General features: G+C 35.6%; 2 protein-coding genes across 2 annotated transcripts; both read left to right on the top strand.

The window, feature by feature from the left end:
* Nucleotides 1–17,487: 17,487 nt before the first annotated feature.
* On the top strand, nucleotides 17,488–19,082 carry LOC136275603 (fibropellin-3-like). Its single transcript, XM_066085196.1, has 6 exons — nucleotides 17,488–17,536; nucleotides 17,748–17,861; nucleotides 18,119–18,232; nucleotides 18,490–18,603; nucleotides 18,861–18,974; nucleotides 19,075–19,082. Exons 1-6 carry the CDS (start codon nucleotides 17,488–17,490, stop codon nucleotides 19,080–19,082), a joined length of 513 nt encoding a protein of 170 aa, XP_065941268.1.
* A 5,719-nt stretch (nucleotides 19,083–24,801) lies between these two features.
* LOC136275602 (fibropellin-3-like) lies at nucleotides 24,802–26,246 on the top strand. Its single transcript, XM_066085195.1, has 6 exons — nucleotides 24,802–24,835; nucleotides 24,995–25,108; nucleotides 25,356–25,469; nucleotides 25,670–25,783; nucleotides 26,030–26,143; nucleotides 26,242–26,246. Exons 1-6 carry the CDS (start codon nucleotides 24,802–24,804, stop codon nucleotides 26,244–26,246), a joined length of 495 nt encoding a protein of 164 aa, XP_065941267.1.
* The last annotated feature ends 1,604 nt before the right edge of the window (nucleotides 26,247–27,850 follow it).

The following is a 27,850-nucleotide window of genomic DNA, read 5'->3' as shown; positions in this document are numbered from 1 at the left end:
TTGTCTAAACAACGGGACTTGTACCGACCTTGTTAATGCCTACCGGTGCGACTGTGTTTCTGGATTTAATGGAACAAATTGTGAAAATAGTAAGTACTGCATATTTTATACTCAGTATTTGTTTAAGATGAACATGCACCAAAGTTTGTAAGTTTTGTATGTATTTGTTTATCATTTTGGTTCATTTTGAATGCTGCCTTTGGTTTGTGAGTCGATCACCAAACGAGGAACCGTATTGAAAATGAGACATTTGTATTGATTAGCTGGAGTGAGTAGATATCTTTCACGTTCCTCCTTTCAGATATCGACGAATGTGAAACGCAGCCATGTCAAAACAGCGGCACTTGTATAGATCTGATTAATGATTATCAGTGTAATTGCACAGCCGGGTTTGATGGAACAAACTGCACAAATGGTAAAAAATGATAGCTCAAACCTTTTGAATGTAAATTGTATTCATATGGGTTGTTCGTGTTCTTACTTTGGTCGAGTAGCAGTTTCTATATGTAATTAATTTTTCTTTCATTTTGCATTTTGAAACTGCTAATCGCCCATCTGGGAAAAAAAGTATTTTTGTTTGTTTGTTACATGAGCATCATATTTTGATGGATGGCAACAAATGTATTAGCACATGCAAGCAGTAGTGAACACAAAGTATTTCATTTATTTCTAATCGTTGAATAGTCAGTTTCATATTATTCAATTAATACGTAAGATGTGTAAAGATTTGTGAGTTGGATCACTTTTTCCATTTATTTAATAAGATATTGAGATTGCTTAAAAATTACTTTTGTATCCGATGATTTATCGAATGCAATATAGGCATTCTTTTTTATCGGTACTGATTGTGGTTTTACTTGAAATTGATTATAGATATCAATGACTGCCAAGCAGAGCCTTGTCAAAACAATGGAACTTGTACAGACCTTGTCAACGACTACCAATGTGACTGCGTTGCAGGATTCAATGGAACAAATTGTGAAAACAGTAAGCAACATGATTGCGCACATCCTTTTGTTTGTGAAAATGGGGGAACATATCGCTGTTTCCTCAAGTATTTCATGAATATATTATGGTATCGACAAATATTGAGGAAGGTAATGTAATATGAAGCATGTGAAGATTAAACTTTTTCTTTTACCTTGAAATAATGAATCTGTTGATGAAATTGCAGATATTGACGAGTGCTCCCAAGGTCCCTGTCAAAACAACGGAACTTGTACAGACCTGGTCAACGAATACTATTGCGTTTGTGCTCCTGGATTCAACGGAACAAATTGTGAAAACAGTACGTATTTCATATGCTTATTTTGTTTTGATCGGAACACTACACTCATCAATGTGTACGAGCTACATGTAGTAGCTGCTTGTAAATGTCTTCTCAGTCAATCAAATAAAATAGTCGTAGTGGATTGTTATTTTTCCTTCTAACACATGAGGTATTGAAAATATAGCAAATGCAGCTTTGAATATATCAATCGTGTTGAACTGTGTTATCCATAGTGATCAGTGAACTCTTATTCGGAATTGCAGTGATCAATGAGTGCTTGCCAGGTATTTGTCTAAACAACGGGACTTGTACCGACCTTGTTAATGCCTACCGGTGCGACTGTGTTTCTGGATTTAATGGAACAAATTGTGAAAATAGTAAGTACTGCATATTTTATACTCAGTATTTGTTTAAGATGAACATGCACCAAAGTTTGTAAGTTTTGTATGAATTTGTTTATCATTTTGGTTCATTTTGAATGCTGCCTTTGGTTTGTGAGTCGATCACCAAACGAGGAACCGTATTGAAAATGAGACATTTGTATTGATTAGCTGGAGTGAGTAGATATCTTTCACGTTCCTCCTTTCAGATATCGACGAATGTGAAACGCAGCCATGTCAAAACAGCGGCACTTGTATAGATCTGATTAATGATTATCAGTGTAATTGCACAGCCGGGTTTGATGGAACAAACTGCACAAATGGTAAAAAATGATAGCTCAAACCTTTTGAATGTAAATTGTATTCATATGGGTTGTTCGTGTTCTTACTTTGGTCGAGTAGCAGTTTCTATATGTAATTAATTTTTCTTTCATTTTGCATTTTGAAACTGCTAATCGCCCATCTGGGAAAAAAAGTATTTTTGTTTGTTTGTTACATGAGCATCATATTTTGATGGATGGCAACAAATGTATTAGCACATGCAAGCAGTAGTGAACACAAAGTATTTCATTTATTTCTAATCGTTGAATAGTCAGTTTCATATTATTCAATTAATACGTAAGATGTGTAAAGATTTGTGAGTTGGATCACTTTTTCCATTTATTTAATAAGATATTGAGATTGCTTAAAAATTACTTTTGTATCCGATGATTTATCGAATGCAATATAGGCATTCTTTTTTATCGGTACTGATTGTGGTTTTACTTGAAATTGATTATAGATATCAATGACTGCCAAGCAGAGCCTTGTCAAAACAATGGAACTTGTACAGACCTTGTCAACGACTACCAATGTGACTGTGTTGCAGGATTCAATGGAACAAATTGTGAAAACAGTAAGCAACATGATTGCGCACATCCTTTTGTTTGTGAAAATGGGGGAACATATCGCTGTTTCCTCAAGTATTTCATGAATATATTATGGTATCGACAAATATTGAGGAAGGTAGTGTAATATGAAGCATGTGAAGATTAAACTTTTTCTTTTACCTTGAAATAATGAATCTGTTGATGAAATTGCAGATATTGACGAGTGCTCCCAAGGTCCCTGTCAAAACAACGGAACTTGTACAGACCTGGTCAACGAATACTATTGCGTTTGTGCTCCTGGATTCAACGGAACAAATTGTGAAAACAGTACGTATTTCATATGCTTATTTTGATCGGAACACTACACTCATCAATGTGTACGAGCTACATGTAGTAGCTGCTTGTAAATGTCTTCTCAGTCAATCAAATAAAATGGTCGTAGTGGATTGTTATTTTTCCTTCTAACACATGAGGTATTGAAAATATAGCAAATGCAGCTTTGAATATATCAATCGTGTTGAACTGTGTTATCCATAGTGATCAGTGAACTCTTATTCGGAATTGCAGTGATCAATGAGTGCTTGCCAGGTATTTGTCTAAACAACGGGACTTGTACCGACCTTGTTAATGCCTACCGGTGCGACTGTGTTTCTGGATTTAATGGAACAAATTGTGAAAATAGTAAGTACTGCATATTTTATACTCAGTATTTGTTTAAGATGAACATGCACCAAAGTTTGTAAGTTTTGTATGAATTTGTTTATCATTTTGGTTCATTTTGAATGCTGCCTTTGGTTTGTGAGTCGATCACCAAACGAGGAACCGTATTGAAAATGAGACATTTGTATTGATTAGCTGGAGTGAGTAGATATCTTTCACGTTCCTCCTTTCAGATATCGACGAATGTGAAACGCAGCCATGTCAAAACAGCGGCACTTGTATAGATCTGATTAATGATTATCAGTGTAATTGCACAGCCGGGTTTGATGGAACAAATTGCACAAATGGTAAAAAAAATGATAGCTCAAACCTTTTGAATGTAAATTGTATTCATATGGGTTGTTCGTGTTCTTACTTTGGTCGAGTAGCAGTTTCTATATGTAATTAATTTTTCTTTCATTTTGCATTTTGAAACTGCTAATCGCCCATCTGGGAAAAAAAGTATTTTTGTTTGTTTGTTACATGAGCATCATATTTTGATGGATGGCAACAAATGTATTAGCACATGCAAGCAGTAGTGAACACAAAGTATTTCATTTATTTCTAATCGTTGAATAGTCAGTTTCATATTATTCAATTAATACGTAAGATGTGTAAAGATTTGTGAGTTGGATCACTTTTTCCATTTATTTAATAAGATATTGAGATTGCTTAAAGATTACTTTTGTATCCGATGATTTATCGAATGCAATATAGGCATTCTTTTTTATCGGTCCTGATTGTGGTTTTACTTGAAATTGATTATAGATATCAATGACTGCCAAGCAGAGCCTTGTCAAAACAATGGAACTTGTACAGACCTTGTCAACGACTACCAATGTGACTGTGTTGCAGGATTCAATGGAACAAATTGTGAAAACAGTAAGCAACATGATTGCGCACATCCTTTTGTTTGTGAAAATGGGGGAACATATCGCTGTTTCCTCAAGTATTTCATGAATATATTATGGTATCGACAAATATTGAGGAAGGTAATGTAATATGAAGCATGTGAAGATTAAACTTTTTCTTTTACCTTGAAATAATGAATCTGTTGATGAAATTGCAGATATTGACGAGTGCTCCCAAGGTCCCTGTCAAAACAACGGAACTTGTACAGACCTGGTCAACGAATACTATTGCGTTTGTGCTCCTGAATTCAACGGAACAAATTGTGAAAACAGTACGTATTTCATATGCTTCTTTTGATCGGAACACTACACTCATCAATGTGTACGAGCTACATGTAGTAGCTGCTTGTAAATGTCTTCTCAGTCAATCAAATAAAATGGTCGTAGTGGATTGTTATTTTTCCTTCTAACACATGAGGTATTGAAAATATAGCAAATGCAGCTTTGAATATATCAATCGTGTTGAACTATGTTATCCATAGTGATCAGTGAACTCTTATTCGGAATTGCAGTGATCAATGAGTGCTTGCCAGGTATTTGTCTAAACAACGGGACTTGTACCGACCTTGTTAATGCCTACCGGTGCGACTGTGTTTCTGGATTTAATGGAACAAATTGTGAAAATAGTAAGTACTGCATATTTTATACTCAGTATTTGTTTAAGATGAACATGCACCAAAGTTTGTAAGTTTTGTATGTATTTGTTTTTCATTTTGGTTCATTTTGAATGCTGCCTTTGGTTTGTGAGTCGATCACCAAACGAGGAACCGTATTGAAAATGAGACATTTGTATTGATTAGCTGGAGTGAGTAGATATCTTTCACGTTCCTCCTTTCAGATATCGACGAATGTGAAACGCAGCCATGTCAAAACAGCGGCACTTGTATAGATCTGATTAATGATTATCAGTGTAATTGCACAGCCGGGTTTGATGGAACAAAGTGCACAAATGGTAAAAAATGATAGCTCAAACCTTTTGAATGTAAATTGTATTCATATGGGTTGTTCGTGTTCTTACTTTGGTCGAGTAGCAGTTTCTATATGTAATTAATTTTTCTTTCATTTTGCATTTTGAAACTGCTAATCGCCCATCTGGGAAAAAAAGTATTTTTGTTTGTTTGTTACATGAGCATCATATTCTGATGGATGGCAACAAATGTATTAGCACATGCAAGCAGTAGTGAACACAAAGTATTTCATTTATTTCTAATCGTTGAATAGTCAGTTTCATATTATTCAATTAATACGTAAGATGTGTAAAGATTTGTGAGTTGGATCACTTTTTCCATTTATTTAATAAGATATTGAGATTGCTTAAACATTACTTTTGTATCCGATGATTTATCGAATGCAATATAGGCATTCTTTTTTATCGGTCCTGATTGTGGTTTTACTTGAAATTGATTATAGATATCAATGACTGCCAAGCAGAGCCTTGTCAAAACAATGGAACTTGTACAGACCTTGTCAACGACTACCAATGTGACTGTGTTGCAGGATTCAATGGAACAAATTGTGAAAACAGTAAGCAACATGATTGCGCACATCCTTTTGTTTGTGAAAATGGGGGAACATATCGCTGTTTCCTCAAGTATTTCATGAATATATTATGGTATCGACAAATATTGAGGAAGGTAGTGTAATATGAAGCATGTGAAGATTAAACTTTTTCTTTTACCTTGAAATAATGAATCTGTTGATGAAATTGCAGATATTGACGAGTGCTCCCAAGGTCCCTGTCAAAACAACGGAACTTGTACAGACCTGGTCAACGAATACTATTGCGTTTGTGCTCCTGGATTCAACGGAACAAATTGTGAAAACAGTACGTATTTCATATGCTTATTTTGTTTTGATCGGAACACTACACTCATCAATGTGTACGAGCTACATGTAGTAGCTGCTTGTAAATGTCTTCTCAGTCAATCAAATAAAATGGTCGTAGTGGATTGTTATTTTTCCTTCTAACACATGAGGTATTGAAAATATAGCAAATGCAGCTTTGAATATATAAATCGTGTTGAACTGTGTTATCCATAGTGATCAGTGAACTCTTATTCGGAATTGCAGTGATCAATGAGTGCTTGCCAGGTATTTGTCTAAACAACGGGACTTGTACCGACCTTGTTAATGCCTACCGGTGCGACTGTGTTTCTAGATTTAATGAAACAAATTGTGAAAATAGTAAGTACTGCATATTTTATACTCAGTATTTGTTTAAGATGAACATGCACCAAAGTTTGTAAGTTTTGTATGAATTTGTTTATCATTTTGGTTCATTTTGAATGCTGCCTTTGGTTTGTGAGTCGATCACCAAACGAGGAACCGTATTGAAAATGAGACATTTGTATTGATTAGCTGGAGTGAGTAGATATCTTTCACGTTCCTCCTTTCAGATATCGACGAATGTGAAACGCAGCCATGTCAAAACAGCGGCACTTGTATAGATCTGATTAATGATTATCAGTGTAATTGCACAGCCGGGTTTGATGGAACAAACTGCACAAATGGTAAAAAATGATAGCTCAAACCTTTTGAATGTAAATTGTATTCATATGGGTTGTTCGTGTTCTTACTTTGGTCGAGTAGCAGTTTCTATATGTAATTAATTTTTCTTTCATTTTGCATTTTGAAACTGCTAATCGCCCATCTGGGAAAAAAAGTATTTTTGTTTGTTTGTTACATGAGCATCATATTTTGATGGATGGCAACAAATGTATTAGCACATGCAAGCAGTAGTGAACACAAAGTATTTCATTTATTTCTAATCGTTGAATAGTCAGTTTCATATTATTCAATTAATACGTAAGACGTGTCACTTTTTCCATTTATTTAATAAGATATTGAGATTGCTTAAAAATTGCTTTTGTATCCGATGATTTATCGAATGCAATATAGGCATTCTTTTTTATCGGTACTGATTGTGGTTTTACTTGAAATTGATTATAGATATCAATGACTGCCAAGCAGAGCCTTGTCAAAACAATGGAACTTGTACAGACCTTGTCAACGACTACCAATGTGACTGTGTTGCAGGATTCAATGGAACAAATTGTGAAAACAGTAAGCAACATGATTGCGCACATCCTTTTGTTTGTGAAAATGGGGGAACATATCGCTGTTTCCTCAAGTATTTCATGAATATATTATGGTATCGACAAATATTGAGGAAGGTAATGTAATATGAAGCATGTGAAGATTAAACTTTTTCTTTTACCTTGAAATAATGAATCTGTTGATGAAATTGCAGATATTGACGAGTGCTCCCAAGGTCCCTGTCAAAACAACGGAACTTGTACAGACCTGGTCAACGAATACTATTGCGTTTGTGCTCCTGGATTCAACGGAACAAATTGTGAAAACAGTACGTATTTCATATGCTTATTTTGTTTTGATCGGAACACTACACTCATCAATGTGTACGAGCTACATGTAGTAGCTGCTTGTAAATGTCTTCTCAGTCAATCAAATAAAATGGTCGTAGTGGATTGTTATTTTTCCTTCTAACACATGAGGTATTGAAAATATAGCAAATGCAGCTTTGAATATATAAATCGTGTTGAACTGTGTTATCCATAGTGATCAGTGAACTCTTATTCGGAATTGCAGTGATCAATGAGTGCTTGCCAGGTATTTGTCTAAACAACGGGACTTGTACCGACCTTGTTAATGCCTACCGGTGCGACTGTGTTTCTGGATTTAATGGAACAAATTGTGAAAATAGTAAGTACTGCATATTTTATACTCAGTATTTGTTTAAGATGAACATGCACCAAAGTTTGTAAGTTTTGTATGAATTTGTTTATCATTTTGGTTCATTTTGAATGCTGCCTTTGGTTTGTGAGTCGATCACCAAACGAGGAACCGTATTGAAAATGAGACATTTGTATTGATTAGCTGGAGTGAGTAGATATCTTTCACGTTCCTCCTTTCAGATATCGACGAATGTGAAACGCAGCCATGTCAAAACAGCGGCACTTGTATAGATCTGATTAATGATTATCAGTGTAATTGCACAGCCGGGTTTGATGGAACAAACTGCACAAATGGTAAAAAATGATAGCTCAAACCTTTTGAATGTAAATTGTATTCATATGGGTTGTTCGTGTTCTTACTTTGGTCGAGTAGCAGTTTCTATATGTAATTAATTTTTCTTTCATTTTGCATTTTGAAACTGCTAATCGCCCATCTGGGAAAAAAAGTATTTTTGTTTGTTTGTTACATGAGCATCATATTCTGATGGATGGCAACAAATGTATTAGCACATGCAAGCAGTAGTGAAGACAAAGTATTTCATTTATTTCTAATCGTTGAATAGTCAGTTTCATATTATTCAATTAATACGTAAGATGTGTAAAGATTTGTGAGTTGGATCACTTTTTCCATTTATTTAATAAGATATTGAGATTGCTTAAAGATTACTTTTGTATCCGATGATTTATCGAATGCAATATAGGCATTCTTTTTTATCGGTCCTGATTGTGGTTTTACTTGAAATTGATTATAGATATCAATGACTGCCAAGCAGAGCCTTGTCAAAACAATGGAACTTGTACAGACCTTGTCAACGACTACCAATGTGACTGTGTTGCAGGATTCAATGGAACAAATTGTGAAAACAGTAAGCAACATGATTGCGCACATCCTTTTGTTTGTGAAAATGGGGGAACATATCGCTGTTTCCTCAAGTATTTCATGAATATATTATGGTATCGACAAATATTGAGGAAGGTAGTGTAATATGAAGCATGTGAAGATTAAACTTTTTCTTTTACCTTGAAATAATGAATCTGTTGATGAAATTGCAGATATTGACGAGTGCTCCCAAGGTCCCTGTCAAAACAACGGAACTTGTACAGACCTGGTCAACGAATACTATTGCGTTTGTGCTCCTGGATTCAACGGAACAAATTGTGAAAACAGTACGTATTTCATATGCTTCTTTTGATCGGAACACTACACTCATCAATGTGTACGAGCTACATGTAGTAGCTGCTTGTAAATGTCTTCTCAGTCAATCAAATAAAATGGTCGTAGTGGATTGTTATTTTTCCTTCTAACACATGAGGTATTGAAAATATAGCAAATGCAGCTTTGAATATATCAATCGTGTTGAACTGTGTTATCCATAGTGATCAGTGAACTCTTATTCGGAATTGCAGTGATCAATGAGTGCTTGCCAGGTATTTGTCTAAACAACGGGACTTGTACCGACCTTGTTAATGCCTACCGGTGCGACTGTGTTTCTGGATTTAATGGAACAAATTGTGAAAATAGTAAGTACTGCATATTTTATACTCAGTATTTGTTTAAGATGAACATGCACCAAAGTTTGTAAGTTTTGTATGTATTTGTTTTTCATTTTGGTTCATTTTGAATGCTGCCTTTGGTTTGTGAGTCGATCACCAAACGAGGAACCGTATTGAAAATGAGACATTTGTATTGATTAGCTGGAGTGAGTAGATATCTTTCACGTTCCTCCTTTCAGATATCGACGAATGTGAAACGCAGCCATGTCAAAACAGCGGCACTTGTATAGATCTGATTAATGATTATCAGTGTAATTGCACAGCCGGGTTTGATGGAACAAACTGCACAAATGGTAAAAAATGATAGCTCAAACCTTTTGAATGTAAATTGTATTCATATGGGTTGTTCGTGTTCTTACTTTGGTCGAGTAGCAGTTTCTATATGTAATTAATTTTTCTTTCATTTTGCATTTTGAAACTGCTAATCGCCCATCTGGGAAAAAAAGTATTTTTGTTTGTTTGTTACATGAGCATCATATTCTGATGGATGGCAACAAATGTATTAGCACATGCAAGCAGTAGTGAACACAAAGTATTTCATTTATTTCTAATCGTTGAATAGTCAGTTTCATATTATTCAATTAATACGTAAGATGTGTAAAGATTTGTGAGTTGGATCACTTTTTCCATTTATTTAATAAGATATTGAGATTGCTTAAAGATTACTTTTGTATCCGATGATTTATCGAATGCAATATAGGCATTCTTTTTTATCGGTCCTGATTGTGGTTTTACTTGAAATTGATTATAGATATCAATGACTGCCAAGCAGAGCCTTGTCAAAACAATGGAACTTGTACAGACCTTGTCAACGACTACCAATGTGACTGTGTTGCAGGATTCAATGGAACAAATTGTGAAAACAGTAAGCAACATGATTGCGCACATCCTTTTGTTTGTGAAAATGGGGGAACATATCGCTGTTTCCTCAAGTATTTCATGAATATATTATGGTATCGACAAATATTGAGGAAGGTAGTGTAATATGAAGCATGTGAAGATTAAACTTTTTCTTTTACCTTGAAATAATGAATCTGTTGATGAAATTGCAGATATTGACGAGTGCTCCCAAGGTCCCTGTCAAAACAACGGAACTTGTACAGACCTGGTCAACGAATACTATTGCGTTTGTGCTCCTGGATTCAACGGAACAAATTGTGAAAACAGTACGTATTTCATATGCTTCTTTTGATCGGAACACTACACTCATCAATGTGTACGAGCTACATGTAGTAGCTGCTTGTAAATGTCTTCTCAGTCAATCAAATAAAATGGTCGTAGTGGATTGCTATTTTTCCTTCTAACACATGAGGTATTGAAAATATAGCAAATGCAGCTTTGAATATATCAATCGTGTTGAACTGTGTTATCCATAGTGATCAGTGAACTCTTATTCGGAATTGCAGTGATCAATGAGTGCTTGCCAGGTATTTGTCTAAACAACGGGACTTGTACCGACCTTGTTAATGCCTACCGGTGCGACTGTGTTTCTGGATTTAATGAAACAAATTGTGAAAATAGTAAGTACTGCATATTTTATACTCAGTATTTGTTTAAGATGAACATGCACCAAAGTTTGTAAGTTTTGTATGTATTTGTTTTTCATTTTGGTTCATTTTGAATGCTGCCTTTGGTTTGTGAGTCGATCACCAAACGAGGAACCGTATTGAAAATGAGACATTTGTATTGATTAGCTGGAGTGAGTAGATTTCTTTCACGTTCCTCCTTTCAGATATTGACGAATGTGAAACGCAGCCATGTCAAAACAGCGGCACTTGTATAGATCTGATTAATGATTATCAGTGTAATTGCACAGCCGGGTTTGATGGAACAAACTGCACAAATGGTAAAAAATGATAGCTCAAACCTTTTGAATGTAAATTGTATTCATATGGGTTGTTCGTGTTCTTACTTTGGTCGAGTAGCAGTTTCTATATGTAATTAATTTTTCTTTCATTTTGCATTTTGAAACTGCTAATCGCCCATCTGGGAAAAAAAGTATTTTTGTTTGTTTGTTACATGAGCATCATATTCTGATGGATGGCAACAAATGTATTAGCACATGCAAGCAGTAGTGAACACAAAGTATTTCATTTATTTCTAATCGTTGAATAGTCAGTTTCATATTATTCAATTAATACGTAAGATGTGTAAAGATTTGTGAGTTGGATCACTTTTTCCATTTATTTAATAAGATATTGAGATTGCTTAAAGATTACTTTTGTATCCGATGATTTATCGAATGCAATATAGGCATTCTTTTTTATCGGTCCTGATTGTGGTTTTACTTGAAATTGATTATAGATATCAATGACTGCCAAGCAGAGCCTTGTCAAAACAATGGAACTTGTACAGACCTTGTCAACGACTACCAATGTGACTGTGTTGCAGGATTCAATGGAACAAATTGTGAAAACAGTAAGCAACATGATTGCGCACATCCTTTTGTTTGTGAAAATGGGGGAACATATCGCTGTTTCCTCAAGTATTTCATGAATATATTATGGTATCGACAAATATTGAGGAAGGTAGTGTAATATGAAGCATGTGAAGATTAAACTTTTTCTTTTACCTTGAAATAATGAATCTGTTGATGAAATTGCAGATATTGACGAGTGCTCCCAAGGTCCCTGTCAAAACAACGGAACTTGTACAGACCTGGTCAACGAATACTATTGCGTTTGTGCTCCTGGATTCAACGGAACAAATTGTGAAAACAGTACGTATTTCATATGCTTATTTTGTTTTGATCGGAACACTACACTCATCAATGTGTACGAGCTACATGTAGTAGCTGCTTGTAAATGTCTTCTCAGTCAATCAAATAAAATAGTCGTAGTGGATTGTTATTTTTCCTTCTAACACATGAGGTATTGAAAATATAGCAAATGCAGCTTTGAATATATCAATCGTGTTGAACTGTGTTATCCATAGTGATCAGTGAACTCTTATTCGGAATTGCAGTGATCAATGAGTGCTTGCCAGGTATTTGTCTAAACAACGGGACTTGTACCGACCTTGTTAATGCCTACCGGTGCGACTGTGTTTCTGGACTTAATGGAACAAATTGTGAAAATAGTAAGTACTGCATATTTCATACTCAGTATTTGTTTAAGATGAACATGCACCAAAGTTTGTAAGTTTTGTATGTATTTGATTTTCATTTTGGTTCATTTTTAATGCTGCCTTTGGTTTGTGAGTCGATCACCAAACGAGGAACCGTATTGAAAATGAGACATTTGTATTGATTAGCTGGAGTGAGTAGATATCTTTCACGTTCCTCCTTTCAGATATCGACGAATGTGAAACGCAGCCATGTCAAAACAGCGGCACTTGTATAGATCTGATTAATGATTATCAGTGTAATTGCACAGCCGGGTTTGATGGAACAAACTGCACAAATGGTAAAAAATGATAGCTCAAACCCTTTGAATGTAAATTGTATTCATATGGGTTGTTCGTGTTCTTACTTTGGTCGAGTAGCAGTTTTTATATGTAATTAATTTTTCTTTCATTTTGCATTTTGAAACTGCTAATCGCCCATCTGGGAAAAAAAGTATTTTTGTTTGTTTGTTACATGAGCATCATATTTTGATGGATGGCAACAAATGTATTAGCACATGCAAGCAGTAGTGAACACAAAGTATTTCATTTATTTCTAATCGTTGAATAGTCAGTTTCATATTATTCAATTAATACGTAAGATGTGTAAAGATTTGTGAGTTGGATCACTTTTTCCATTTATTTAATAAGATATTGAGATTGCTTAAACATTCCTTTTGTATCCGATGATTTATCGAATGCAATATAGGCATTCTTTTTTATCGGTACTGATTGTGGTTTTACTTGAAATTGATTATAGATATCAATGACTGCCAAGCAGAGCCTTGTCAAAACAATGGAACTTGTACAGACCTTGTCAACGACTACCAATGTGACTGTGTTGCAGGATTCAATGGAACAAATTGTGAAAACAGTAAGCAACATGATTGCGCACATCCTTTTGTTTGTGAAAATGGGGGAACATATCGCTGTTTCCTCAAGTATTTCATGAATTTATTATGGTATCGACAAATATTGAGGAAGGTAGTGTAATATGAAGCATGTGAAGATTAAACTTTTTCTTTTACCTTGAAATAATGAATTTGTTGATGAAATTGCAGATATTGACGAGTGCTCCCAAGGTCCCTGTCAAAACAACGGAACTTGTACAGACCTGGTCAACGAATACTATTGCGTTTGTGCTCCTGGATTCAACGGAACAAATTGTGAAAACAGTACGTATTTCATATGCTTATTTTGTTTTGATCGGAACTCTACACTCATCAATGTGTACGAGCTACATGCAGTAGCTGCTTGTAAATGTCTTCTCAGTCAATCAAATAAAATGGTCGTAGTGGATTGTTATTTTTCCTTCTAACACATGAGGTATTGAAAATATAGCAAATGCAGCTTTGAATATATAAATCGTGTTGAACTGTGTTATCCATAGTGATCAGTGAACTCTTATTCGGAATTGCAGTGATCAATGAGTGCTTGCCAGGTATTTGTCTAAACAACGGGACTTGTACCGACCTTGTTAATGCCTACCGGTGCGACTGTGTTTCTGGATTTAATGGAACAAATTGTGAAAATAGTAAGTACTGCACATTTTATACTCAGTATTTGTTTAAGATGAACATGCACCAAAGTTTGTAAGTTTTGTATGTATTTGTTTTTCATTTTGGTTCATTTTGAATGCTGCCTTTGGTTTGTGAGTCGATCACCAAACGAGGTATCGTATTGAAAATGAGACATTTGTATTGATTAGTTCGAGAAAGTTAATACCTTTCACGTTCCTCCTTTCAGATATCGACGAATGTGAAAAGCAGCCGTGTCAAAACAACGGAACATGTATAGATCTGATTAATGATTATCAATGTAATTGCACAGCCGGGTTTGATGGAACAAATTGCACAAATGGTAACAAATGATCGCTTAAACCTTTTGAATGTAAATTGTGTTCATATGGGTTGTTCGTGTTCTTACTTTGGTCGAGTAGCAGTTTCTATATGTAATTAATTTTTCTTTCATTTTGCATTTTGAAACTGCTAATCGCCCATCTGGGAAAAAAAGTATTTTTGTTTGTTTGTTACATGAGCATCATATTTTGATGGATGTCAACAAATGTATTAGCACCTGGAAAGAGTAGTGAACACAAAGCATTTCATTTATTAGTAATCATTGACTTGGTTCTTGAAATCTTGAAACTGCAGATATCGATAACTGCTCCCCATATCCCTGTCAAAACAACGGAACCTTTTCTGTTATACTTTAAATGCTCTCGATAGTGTACAAAATGTACTTGTACATCTAAAGATAAATCGGAGGAATGTGGGTATTCTTTTTTTATCCGTATTCATTGAGGTTGTACTTGATATTGATTTAAGATATCAATGACTGCCAGCCAGAACCTTGTCAAAACAATGGAACCTGTACAGACCTGGTCAACGACTACCAATGTGGTTGTGTTGCAGGATACAATGGAACAAATTGTGAAAATAGTAAGTTGTACAAATGCTACATTTTCCCTCTTCTCAGAACTAAATATGCAATGATGGGTTTAAACTGTATACTCAAAACGGATATGTGGGGTTCGTTTTAAAAGTGTTGGCATATGTGTTTGGGGTCGATAGATATCTTTCACATCTGACGACTATATGAGATATTGAAAACGTTGAATTTAATACTTAACATCAATGCCGTTGAAAAGGGATCTGATACTGTTGATACTGGTGTATTCATTCTTTTTTGAAATTGCAGATATTGATGACTGCTCCCAAGATCCCTGTCAAAACAACGGAACCTGTACAGACAATGTCAATGGCTACCAGTGCGACTGTGTTGCGGGATTTAATGGAACAAATTGTGAAAACAGTAAGTTAGTTCTACGGATGCTTCGTTTTCCTTCTTCTGAAAATCACAGGTGAATATGCAAGGATGAGTGAAGAATTTATACAGAAGAGCATGCTTGGGGTTCTTTTTCAAAGTTTTGGAAAATGTTGTCCAGGTTGATAAATATCTTTTACACTTAATGACTGTATGAGATACTGAAGATGTAGAATTTATTACCAACATCCAGATCGTTGAAAACGGCTCTGATACTGTGGATTTTTGTTGTATGCATTCGTTCTTGAAATTGCAGATATTGATGACTGCTTCCAAGATCCCTGTCAAAACAACGGAAGCTGTTTAGACCATGTCAACCACTTCCAATGCGAATGTGTTCCTGGATACAATGGAACAACGTGTGAAAACAGTACGTAATGCATGTGCTTTATTTCTGCCTTAAAGCAAAATGTAGAGATATGAAACATGAGAATATGTTTTAGTTTTGTTCCAAACTGAAGGTTTGTACTTATAGGTCGCTCATTACATGTTTTTGCTTTTATTCCGTAAGAGAACTAGGAGTACAGTCATTACACTCATTGACGCGTAAACTTGTGTTTTGAATTACAGTGATCAATGAGTGCTTGCCAGGTCTCTGTCAAAACAACGCAACTTGTACAGACGATGTCAATGGCTACCAGTGCGACTGTGTTGCGGGATTCAATGGAACAAATTGTGAAAACAGTAAGTTCTACAAATGCTACGTTGTCCTTTTTCCTAGAACTAGATATGCAAGGATGGGTTTTAGAATTTGTACACAAATCGGATATTTGGGTTTGTTTTTTGTTGTTGAAAGTCTAGGATACGTTGTTAATGTTAATTGATATCTAACGAGCGTTTGAGATATTGAAAATGTTAAATTTATTTCTTAACATCCATTACGTTGGAAACTGTTCTGATACTGTTGATTCTGCTGTATGCATTCGTTCTTCAAATTGCAGATATTGATGACTGCTCTCCAGATCCCTGTCAAAACAACGGAACCTGTACAGACGATGTTAACGACTACCACTGCAATTGCGTTCCTGGATTTAATGGAACAAACTGTGAAAACGGTAAGTACTGCTATTACGGTATTTGTTTCAGATTCAATAGTACAAAATGCAAAGATGAGATTGAAATTTTCAGTTTCATATTATTCAAATTATTTGTAAGGTGATTAAGGTTTGTGAGTTGATCACCTTTTCCGTTTTACTTTAAATGCTATCGATAGTGTACAAAATGTACTTGTACATCCAAAGATGAATCGGAGGAATGTGGGTATTCTTTTTTTATCCGTATTCATTGAGGTTGTACTTGATATTGATTTAAGATATCAATGACTGCCAGCCAGAACCTTGTCAAAACAATGGAACCTGTACAGACCTGGTCAACGACTACCAATGTGGTTGTGTTGCAGGATACAATGGAACAAATTGTGAAAATAGTAAGTTGTACAAATGCTACATTTTCCCTCTTCTCAGAACTAAATATGCAATGATGGGTTTAAACTGTATACTCAAAACGGATATGTGGGGTTCGTTTTAAAAGTGTTGGCATATGTGTTTGGGGTCGATAGATATCTTTCACATCTGACGACTATATGAGATATTGAAAACGTTGAATTTAATACTTAACATCAATGCCGTTGAAAAGGGATCTGATACTGTTGATACTGGTGTATTCATTCTTTTTTGAAATTGCAGATATTGATGACTGCTCCCAAGATCCCTGTCAAAACAACGGAACCTGTACAGACAATGTCAATGGCTACCAGTGCGACTGTGTTGCGGGATTTAATGGAACAAATTGTGAAAACAGTAAGTTAGTTCTACGGATGCTTCGTTTTCCTTCTTCTGAAAATCACAGGTGAATATGCAAGGATGAGTGAAGAATTTATACAGAAGAGCATGCTTGGGGTTCTTTTTCAAAGTTTTGGAAAATGTTGTCCAGGTTGATAAATATCTTTTACACTTAATGACTATATGAGATACTGAAGATGTAGAATTTATTACCTACATCCAGATCGTTGAAAACGGCTCTGATACTGTGGATTTTTGTTGTATGCATTCGTTCTTGAAATTGCAGATATTGATGACTGCTTCCAAGATCCATGTCAAAACAACGGAAGCTGTTTAGACCATGTCAACCACTTCCAATGCGAATGTGTTCCTGGATACAATGGAACAACGTGTGAAAACAGTACGTAATGCATGTGCTTTATTTCTGCCTTAAAGCAAAATGTAGAGATATGAAACATGAGAATATGTTTTAGTTTTGTTCCAAACTGAAGGTTTGTACTTATAGGTCGCTCATTACATGTTTTTGCTTTTATTCCGTAAGAGAACTAGGAGTACAGTCATTACACTCATTGACGCGTAAACTTGTGTTTTGAATTACAGTGATCAATGAGTGCTTGCCAGGTCTCTGTCAAAACAACGCAACTTGTACAGACGATGTCAATGGCTACCAGTGCGACTGTGTTGCGGGATTCAATGGAACAAATTGTGAAAACAGTAAGTTCTACAAATGCTACGTTGTCCTTTTTCCTAGAACTAGATATGCAAGGATGGGTTTTAGAATTTGTACACAAATCGGATATTTGGGTTTGTTTTTTGTTGTTGAAAGTCTAGGATACGTTGTTATTGTTAATTGATATCTAACGAGCGTTTGAGATATTGAAAATGTTAAATTTATTTCTTAACATCCATTACGTTGGAAACTGTTCTGATACTGTTGATTCTGCTGTATGCATTCGTTCTTCAAATTGCAGATATTGATGACTGCTCTCCAGATCCCTGTCAAAACAACGGAACCTGTACAGACGATGTTAACGACTACCACTGCAATTGCGTTCCTGGATTTAATGGAACAAACTGTGAAAACGGTAAGTACTGCTATTACGGTATTTGTTTCAGATTCAATAGTACAAAATGCAAAGATGAGATTGAAATTTTCAGTTTCATATTATTCAAATTATTTGTAAGGTGATTAAGGTTTGTGAGTTGATCACCTTTTCCGTTTTACTTTAAATGCTATCGATAGTGTACAAAATGTACTTGTACATCCAAAGATGAATCGGAGGAATGTGGGTATTCTTTTTTTATCCGTATTCATTGAGGATGTACTTGATATTGATTTAAGATATCAATGACTGCCAGCCAGAACCTTGTCAAAACAATGGAACCTGTACAGACCTGGTCAACGACTACAAATGTGGTTGTGTTGCGGGATTCAATGGAACAAATTGTGAAAACAGTAAGTTCTACAAATGCTACGTTGTCCTTTTTCCTAGAACTAGATATGCAAGGATGGGTTTTAGAATTTGTACACAAATCGGATATTTGGGTTTGTTTTTTGTTGTTGAAAGTCTAGGATACGTTGTTAATGTTAATTGATATCTAACGAGCGTTTGAGATATTGAAAATGTTAAATTTATTTCTTAACATCCATTACGTTGGAAACTGTTCTGATACTGTTGATTCTGCTGTATGCATTCGTTCTTCAAATTGCAGATATTGATGACTGCTCTCCAGATCCCTGTCAAAACAACGGAACCTGTACAGACGATGTCAACGACTACCACTGCAATTGCGTTCCTGGATTTAATGGAACAAACTGTGAAAACGGTAAGTACTGCTATTACGGTATTTGTTTCAGATTCAATAGTACAAAATGCAAAGATGAGATTGAAATTTTCAGTTTCATATTATTCAAATTATTTGTAAGGTGATTAAGGTTTGTGAGTTGATCACCTTTTCCGTTTTACTTTGAATGCTATCGATAGTGTACAAAATGTACTTGTACATCCAAAGATGAATCGGAGGAATGTGGGTATTCTTTTTTTATCCGTATTCATTGAGGTTGTACTTGATATTGATTTAAGATATCAATGACTGCCAGCCAGAACCTTGTCAAAACAATGGAACCTGTACAGACCTGGTCAACGACTACCAATGTGGTTGTGTTGCAGGATACAATGGAACAAATTGTGAAAATAGTAAGTTGTACAAATGCTACATTTTCCCTCTTCTCAGAACTAAATATGCAATGATGGGTTTAAACTGTATACTCAAAACGGATATGTGGGGTTCGTTTTAAAAGTGTTGGCATATGTGTTTGGGGTCGATAGATATCTTTCACATCTGACGACTATATGAGATATTGAAAACGTTGAATTTAATACTTAACATCAATGCCGTTGAAAAGGGATCTGATACTGTTGATACTGGTGTATTCATTCTTTTTTGAAATTGCAGATATTGATGACTGCTCCCAAGATCCCTGTCAAAACAACGGAACCTGTACAGACAATGTCAATGGCTACCAGTGCGACTGTGTTGCGGGATTTAATGGAACAAATTGTGAAAACAGTAAGTTAGTTCTACGGATGCTTCGTTTTCCTTCTTTGAAAATCACAGGTGAATATGCAAGGATGAGTGAAGAATTTATACAGAAGAGCATGCTTGGGGTTCTTTTTCAAAGTTTTGGAAAATGTTGTCCAGGTTGATAAATATCTTTTACACTTAATGACTGTATGAGATACTGAAGATGTAGAATTTATTACCTACACCCAGATCGTTGAAAACAGCTCTGATACTGTGGATTTTTTTTGTATGCATTCGTTCTTGAAATTGCAGATATTGATGACTGCTTCCAAGATCCCTGTCAAAACAACGGAAGCTGTTTAGACCATGTCAACCACTTCCAATGCGAATGTGTTCCTGGATACAATGGAACAACGTGTGAAAACAGTACGTAATGCATGTGCTTTATTTCTGCCTTAAAGCAAAATGTAGAGATATGAAACATGAGAATATGTTTTAGTTTTGTTCCAAACTGAAGGTTTGTACTTATAGGTCGCTCATTACATGTTTTTGCTTTTATTCCGTAAGAGAACTAGGAGTACAGTCATTACACTCATTGACGCGTAAACTTGTGTTTTGAATTACAGTGATCAATGAGTGCTTGCCAGGTCTCTGTCAAAACAACGCAACTTGTACAGACGATGTCAATGGCTACCAGTGCGACTGTGTTGCGGGATTCAATGGAACAAATTGTGAAAACAGTAAGTTCTACAAATGCTACGTTGTCCTTTTTCCTAGAACTAGATATGCAAGGATGGGTTTTAGAATTTGTACACAAATCGGATATTTGGGTTTGTTTTTTGTTGTTGAAAGTCTAGGATACGTTGTTAATGTTAATTGATATCTAACGAGCGTTTGAGATATTGAAAATGTTAAATTTATTTCTTAACATCCATTACGTTGGAAACTGTTCTGATACTGTTGATTCTGCTGTATTCATTCGTTTTTGAAATTGCAGATATTGATGACTGCTCCCAAGATCCCTGTCAAAACAACGGAACCTGTACAGACAATGTCAATGGCTACCAGTGCGACTGTGTTGCGGGATTTAATGGAACAAATTGTGAAAACAGTAAGTTAGTTCTACGGATGCTTCGTTTTCCTTCTTCTGAAAATCACAGGTGAATATGCAAGGATGAGTGAAGAATTTATACAGAAGAGCATGTTTGGGGTTCTTTTTCAAAGTTTTGGAAAATGTTGTCCAGGTTGATAAATATCTTTTACACTTAATGACTGTATGAGATACTGAAGATGTAGAATTTATTACCTACATCCAGATCGTTGAAAACGGCTCTGATACTGTGGATTTTTGTTGTATGCATTCGTTCTTGAAATTGCAGATATTGATGACTGCTTCCAAGATCCCTGTCAAAACAACGGAAGCTGTTTAGACCATGTCAACCACTTCCAATGCGAATGTGTTCCTGGATACAATGGAACAACGTGTGAAAACAGTACGTAATGCATGTGCTTTATTTCTGCCTTAAAGCAAAATGTAGAGATATGAAACATGAGAATATGTTTTAGTTTTGTTCCAAACTGAAGGTTTGTACTTATAGGTCGCTCATTACATGTTTTTGCTTTTATTCCGTAAGAGAACTAGGAGTACAGTCATTACACTCATTGACGCGTAAACTTGTGTTTTGAATTACAGTGATCAATGAGTGCTTGCCAGGTCTCTGTCAAAACAACGCAACTTGTACAGACGATGTCAATGGCTACCAGTGCGACTGTGTTGCGGGATTCAATGGAACAAATTGTGAAAACAGTAAGTTCTACAAATGCTACGTTGTCCTTTTTCCTAGAACTAGATATGCAAGGATGGGTTTTAGAATTTGTACACAAATCGGATATTTGGGTTTGTTTTTTGTTGTTGAAAGTCTAGGATACGTTGTTAATGTTAATTGATATCTAACGAGCGTTTGAGATATTGAAAATGTTAAATTTATTTCTTAACATCCATTACGTCGGAAACTGTTCTGATACTGTTGATTCTGCTATATGCATTCGTTCTTCAAATTGCAGATATTGATGACTGCTCTCCAGATCCCTGTCAAAACAACGGAACCTGTACAGACGATGTCAACGACTACCACTGCAATTGCGTTCCTGGATTTAATGGAACAAACTGTGAAAACGGTAAGTACTGCTATTCCGGTATTTGTTTCAGATTCAATAGTACAAAATGCAAAGATGAGATTGAAATTTTCAGTTTCATATTATTCAAATTTTTGTAGGGTGATTAAGGTTTGTGAGTTGATCACCTTTTCCGTTTTACTTTAAATGCTATCGATAGTGTACAAAATGTACTTGTACATCCAAAGATACATGTAAATCGGAGGAATGTGGGTATTCTTTTTTTATCCGTATTCATTGAGGATGTACTTGATATTGATTTAAGATATCAATGACTGCCAGCCAGAACCTTGTCAAAACAATGGAACCTGTACAGACCTGGTCAACGACTACCAATGTGGTTGTGTTGCAGGATACAATGGAACAAATTGTGAAAATAGTAAGTTGTACAAATGCTACATTTTCCCTCTTCTCAGAACTTAATATGCAATGATGGGTTTAAACTGTATACTCAAAACGGATATGTGGGGTTCGTTTTAAAAGTTTTGGCATATGTATTTGGGGTCGATAGATATCTTTCACATCTGACGACTATATGAGATATTGAAAACGTTGAATTTATTACTTAACATCAATGCCGTTGAAAAGGGATCTGATACTGTTGATACTGGTGTATTCATTCTTTTTTGAAATTGCAGATATTGATGACTGCTCCCAAGATCCCTGTCAAAACAACGGAACCTGTACAGACAATGTCAATGGCTACCAGTGCGACTGTGTTGCGGGATTTAATGGAACAAATTGTGAAAACAGTAAGTTAGTTCTACGGATGCTTCGTTTTCCTTCTTCTGAAAATCACAGGTGAATATGGAAGGATGAGTGAAGAAGTTATACAGAAGAGCATGCTTGGGGTTCTTTTTCAAAGTTTTGAAAAATGTTGTCCAGGTTGATAAATATCTTTTACACTTAATGACTGTATGAGATACTGAAGATGTAGAATTTATTACCTACATCCACATCGTTGAAAACGGCTCTGATACTGTGGATTTTTGTTGTATGCATTCGTTCTTGAAATTGCAGATATTGATGACTGCTTCCAAGATCCCTGTCAAAACAACGGAAGCTGTATAGACCATGTCAACCACTTCCAATGCGAATGTGTTCCTGGATACAATGGAACAACGTGTGAAAACAGTACGTAATGCATGTGCTTTATTTCTGCCTTAAAGCAAAATGTAGAGATATGAAACATGAGAATATGTTTTAGTTTTGTTTCAAACTGAAGGTTTGTACTTATAGGCCGCTCATTACATGTTTTTGCTTTTATTCCGTAAGACAACTAGGAGTACAGTCATTACACTCATTGACGCGTAAACTTGTGTTTTGAATTACAGTGATCAATGAGTGCTTGCCAGGTCTCTGTCAAAACAACGCAACTTGTACAGACGATGTCAATGGCTACCAGTGCGACTGTGTTGCGGGATTCAATGGAACAAATTGTGAAAACAGTAAGTTCTACAAATGCTACGTTGTCCTTTTTCCTAGAACTAGATATGCAAGGATGGGTTTTAGAATTTGTACACAAATCGGATATTTGGGTTTGTTTTTTTGTTGTTGAAAGTCTAGGATACGTTGTTAATGTTAATTGATATCTAACGAGCGTTTGAGATATTGAAAATGTTAAATTTATTTCTTAACATCCATTACGTCGGAAACTGTTCTGATACTGTTGATTCTGCTGTATGCATTCGTTCTTCAAATTGCAGATATTGATGACTGCTCTCCAGATCCCTGTCAAAACAACGGAACCTGTACAGACGATGTCAACGACTACCACTGCAATTGCGTTCCTGGATTTAATGGAACAAACTGTGAAAACGGTAAGTACTGCTATTACGGTATTTGTTTCAGATTCAATAGTACAAAATGCAAAGATGAGATTGAAATTTTCAGTTTCATATTATTCAAATTATTTGTAAGGTGATTAAGGTTTGTGAGTTGATCACCTTTTCCGTTTTACTTTGAATGCTATCGATAGTGTACAAAATGTACTTGTACATCCAAAGATAAATCGGAGGAATGTGGGTATTCTTTTTTTATCCGTATTCATTGAGGTTGTACTTGATATTGATTTAAGATATTAATGACTGCCAGCCAGAACCTTGTCAAAACAATGGAACCTGTACAGACCTGGTCAACGACTACCAATGTGGTTGTGTTGCAGGATACAATGGAACAAATTGTGAAAATAGTAAGTTGTACAAATGCAACATTTTCCCTCTTCTCAGAACTAAATATGCAAGGATGGGTTTAAAATGTATACTCAAAACGGATATGTGGGGTTCGTTTTAAAAGTTTTGGCATATGTGTTTGGGGTCGATAGATATCTTTCACATCTGACGACTATATGAGATATTGAAAACGTTGAATTTATTACTTTACATCAACGCCGTTGAAAGCGGATATTATACTGTTGATAGTGGTGTATTCATTCGTTTTTGAAATTGCAGATATTGATGACTGCTCCCAAAATCCCTGTCAAAACAACGGATCCTGTACAGACGATGTCAATGGCTACCAGTGCGACTGTGTTGCGGGATTTAATGGAACAAATTGTGAAAACAGTAAGTTTGTTCTACAGATGCTTCGTTTTCCTTCTTCTGAAAACCACAGGTGAATATGCAAGGATGAGTGAAGAATTTATACAGAAGAGCATGTTTGGGGTTCTTTTTCGAAGTTTTGGAAAATGTTGTCCAGGTTGATAGATATCTTTTACACTTAATGACAGTATGAGATGCTGAAGATGTTGAATTTATTACTTTACATCCACGCCGTTGAAAGCGGATCTGATACTGTGGATTTTGGTGTATGCATTCGTTCTTGAAATTGCAGATATTGATGACTGCTTCCAAGATCCCTGTCAAAACAACGGAACCTGTATAGACAAGGTCAACCACTTCCAATGCGAATGTGTTCCTGGATACAATGGAACAGCGTGTGAAAACAGTACGTAATGCATGTGCTATTTTACTGTGTTATAGCCAAATGTAGAGATATGTAACATGAGAATGTGTTTTAGTTTTCTTTTATTCTCAAGGTTTGTACTTATAGGTCGCTCATTACATGTTTTTGCTTTTATTCCGTAAGAGAACTAGGAGTACAGTCATTACACTCATTGACGCGTAAACTTGTGTTTTGAATTACAGTGATCAATGAGTGCTTGCCAGGTCTCTGTCAAAACAACGCAACTTGTACAGACGATGTCAATGGCTACCAGTGCGACTGTGTTGCGGGATTCAATGGAACAAATTGTGAAAACAGTAAGTTCTACAAATGCTACGTTGTCCTTTTTCCTAAAACTAGATATGGAAGGATCGGTTTTGGAATTTGTACACAAATCAAATATTTGGTTTTTTTTTAAGGTTTAGGATACGTTGTTGGTGTTAATTGATATCTAACGAGCATTTGAGTTATTGAAAATGTTGATTTTTTTGTTAACATCCATTCCGTTGGAAACTGTTCTGATACTGTTGATTCTGCTGTATGCATTCGTTCTTCAAATTGCAGATATTGATGACTGCTCTCCAGATCCCTGTCAAAACAACGGAACCTGTACAGACGATGTCAACGACTACCACTGCAATTGCGTTCCTGGATTTAATGGAACAGCGTGTGAAAACAGTACGTAATGCATGTGCTATTTTACTGTGTTATAGCCAAATGTAGAGATATGTAACATGAGAATGTGTTTTAGTTTTCTTTTATTCTCAAGGTTTGTACTTATAGGTCGCTCATTACATGTTTTTGCTTTTATTCCGTAAGAGAACTAGGAGTACAGTCATTACACTCATTGACGCGTAAACTTGTGTTTTGAATTACAGTGATCAATGAGTGCTTGCCAGGTCTCTGTCAAAACAACGCAACTTGTACAGACAATGTCAATGGCTACCAGTGCGACTGTGTTGCGGGATTCAATGGAACAAATTGTGAAAACAGTAAGTTCTACAAATGCTACGTTGTCATTTTTCCTAAAACTAGATATGGAAGGATCGGTTTTGGAATTTGTACACAAATCAAATTTTTGGTTTTTTTTAAGGTTTAGGATACGTTGTTGCTGTTAATTGATGTCTAACGAGCATTTGAGTTATTGAAAATGTTGATTTTTTTGTTAACATCCATTCCGTTGGAAACTGTTCTGATACTGTTGATTCTGCTGTATGCATTCGTTCTTCAAATTGCAGATATTGATGACTGCTCTCCAGATCCCTGTCAAAACAACGGAACCTGTACAGACGATGTCAACGACTACCACTGCAATTGCGTTCCTGGATTTAATGGAACAAACTGTGAAAACGGTAAGTATTGCTATTACGGTATTTGTTTCAGATTCTATAGTACAAAATGCAAGATGAGATTGAAATTTTCAGTTTCATATTATTCAAATTATTTGTAGGGTGATTAAGGTTTGTGAGTTGATCACCTTTTCCGTTTTACTTTAAATGCTATCGATAGTGTACAAAATGTACTTGTACATCCAAAAAAAAATCGGAGGAATGTGGGTATTCTTTTTTTATCCGTATTCATTGAGGTTGTACATGATATTGATTTAAGATATCAATGACTGCCAGCCAGAACCTTGTCAAAACAATGGAACCTGTACAGACCTGGTCAACGACTACCAATGTGGTTGTGTTGCAGGATACAATGGAACAAATTGTGAAAATAGTAAGTTGTACAAATGCTACATTTTCCCTCTTCTCAGAACTAAATATGCAAGGATGGGTTTAAAATGTATACTCAAAACAGATATGTGGGGTTCGTTTTAAAAGTTTTGGCATATGTGTTTGGGGTCGATAGATATCTTTCACATCTGACGACTATATGAGATATTGAAAACGTTGAATTTATTACTTTACATCAACGCCGTTGAAAGCGGATATTATACTGTTGATAGTGGTGTATTCATTCGTTTTTGAAATTGCAGATATTGATGACTGCTCCCAAAATCCCTGTCAAAACAACGGATCCTGTACAGACGATGTCAATGGCTACCAGTGCGACTGTGTTGCGGGATTTAATGGAACAAATTGTGAAAACAGTAAGTTTGTTCTACAGATGCTTCGTTTTCCTTCTTCTGAAAACCACAGGTGAATATGCAAGGATGAGTGAAGAATTTATACAGAAGAGCATGTTTGGGGTTCTTTTTCGAAGTTTTGGAAAATGTTGTCCAGGTTGATAGATATCTTTTACACTTAATGACAGTATGAGATGCTGAAGATGTTGAATTTATTACTTTACATCCACGCCGTTGAAAGCGGATCTGATACTGTGGATTTTGGTGTATGCATTCGTTCTTGAAATTGCAGATATTGATGACTGCTTCCAAGATCCCTGTCAAAACAACGGAACCTGTATAGACAAGGTCAACCACTTCCAATGCGAATGTGTTCCTGGATTTAATGGAACAGCGTGTGAAAACAGTACGTAATGCATGTGCTATTTTACTGTGTTATAGCCAAATGTAGAGATATGTAACATGAGAATGTGTTTTAGTTTTCTTTTATTCTCAAGGTTTGTACTTATAGGTCGCTCATTACATGTTTTTGCTTTTATTTCGTAAGAGAACTAGGAGTACAGTCATTACACTCATTGACGCGTAAACTTGTGTTTTGAATTACAGTGATCAATGAGTGCTTGCCAGGTCTCTGTCAAAACAACGCAACTTGTACAGACAATGTCAATGGCTACCAGTGCGACTGTGTTGCGGGATTCAATGGAACAAATTGTGAAAACAGTAAGTTCTACAAATGCTACGTTGTCATTTTTCCTAAAACTAGATATGGAAGGATCGGTTTTGGAATTTGTACACAAATCAAATATTTGGTTTTTTTTTAAGGTTTAGGATACGTTGTTGGTGTTAATTGATATCTAACGAGCATTTGAGTTATTGAAAATGTTGATTTTTTTGTTAACATCCATTCCGTTTGAAACTGTTCTGATACTGTTGATTCTGCTGTATGCATTCGTTCTTCAAATTGCAGATATTGATGACTGCTCTCCAG

The sequence above is a fragment of the Magallana gigas genome, chromosome 5 (assembly GCF_963853765.1).
Source record: "Magallana gigas chromosome 5, xbMagGiga1.1, whole genome shotgun sequence".
Taxonomy (NCBI): domain Eukaryota; kingdom Metazoa; phylum Mollusca; class Bivalvia; order Ostreida; family Ostreidae; genus Magallana; species Magallana gigas.
The sequence above is the reverse complement of the archived record's forward strand: the minus strand, read 5'-3'. Positions and strand labels throughout refer to the sequence as shown.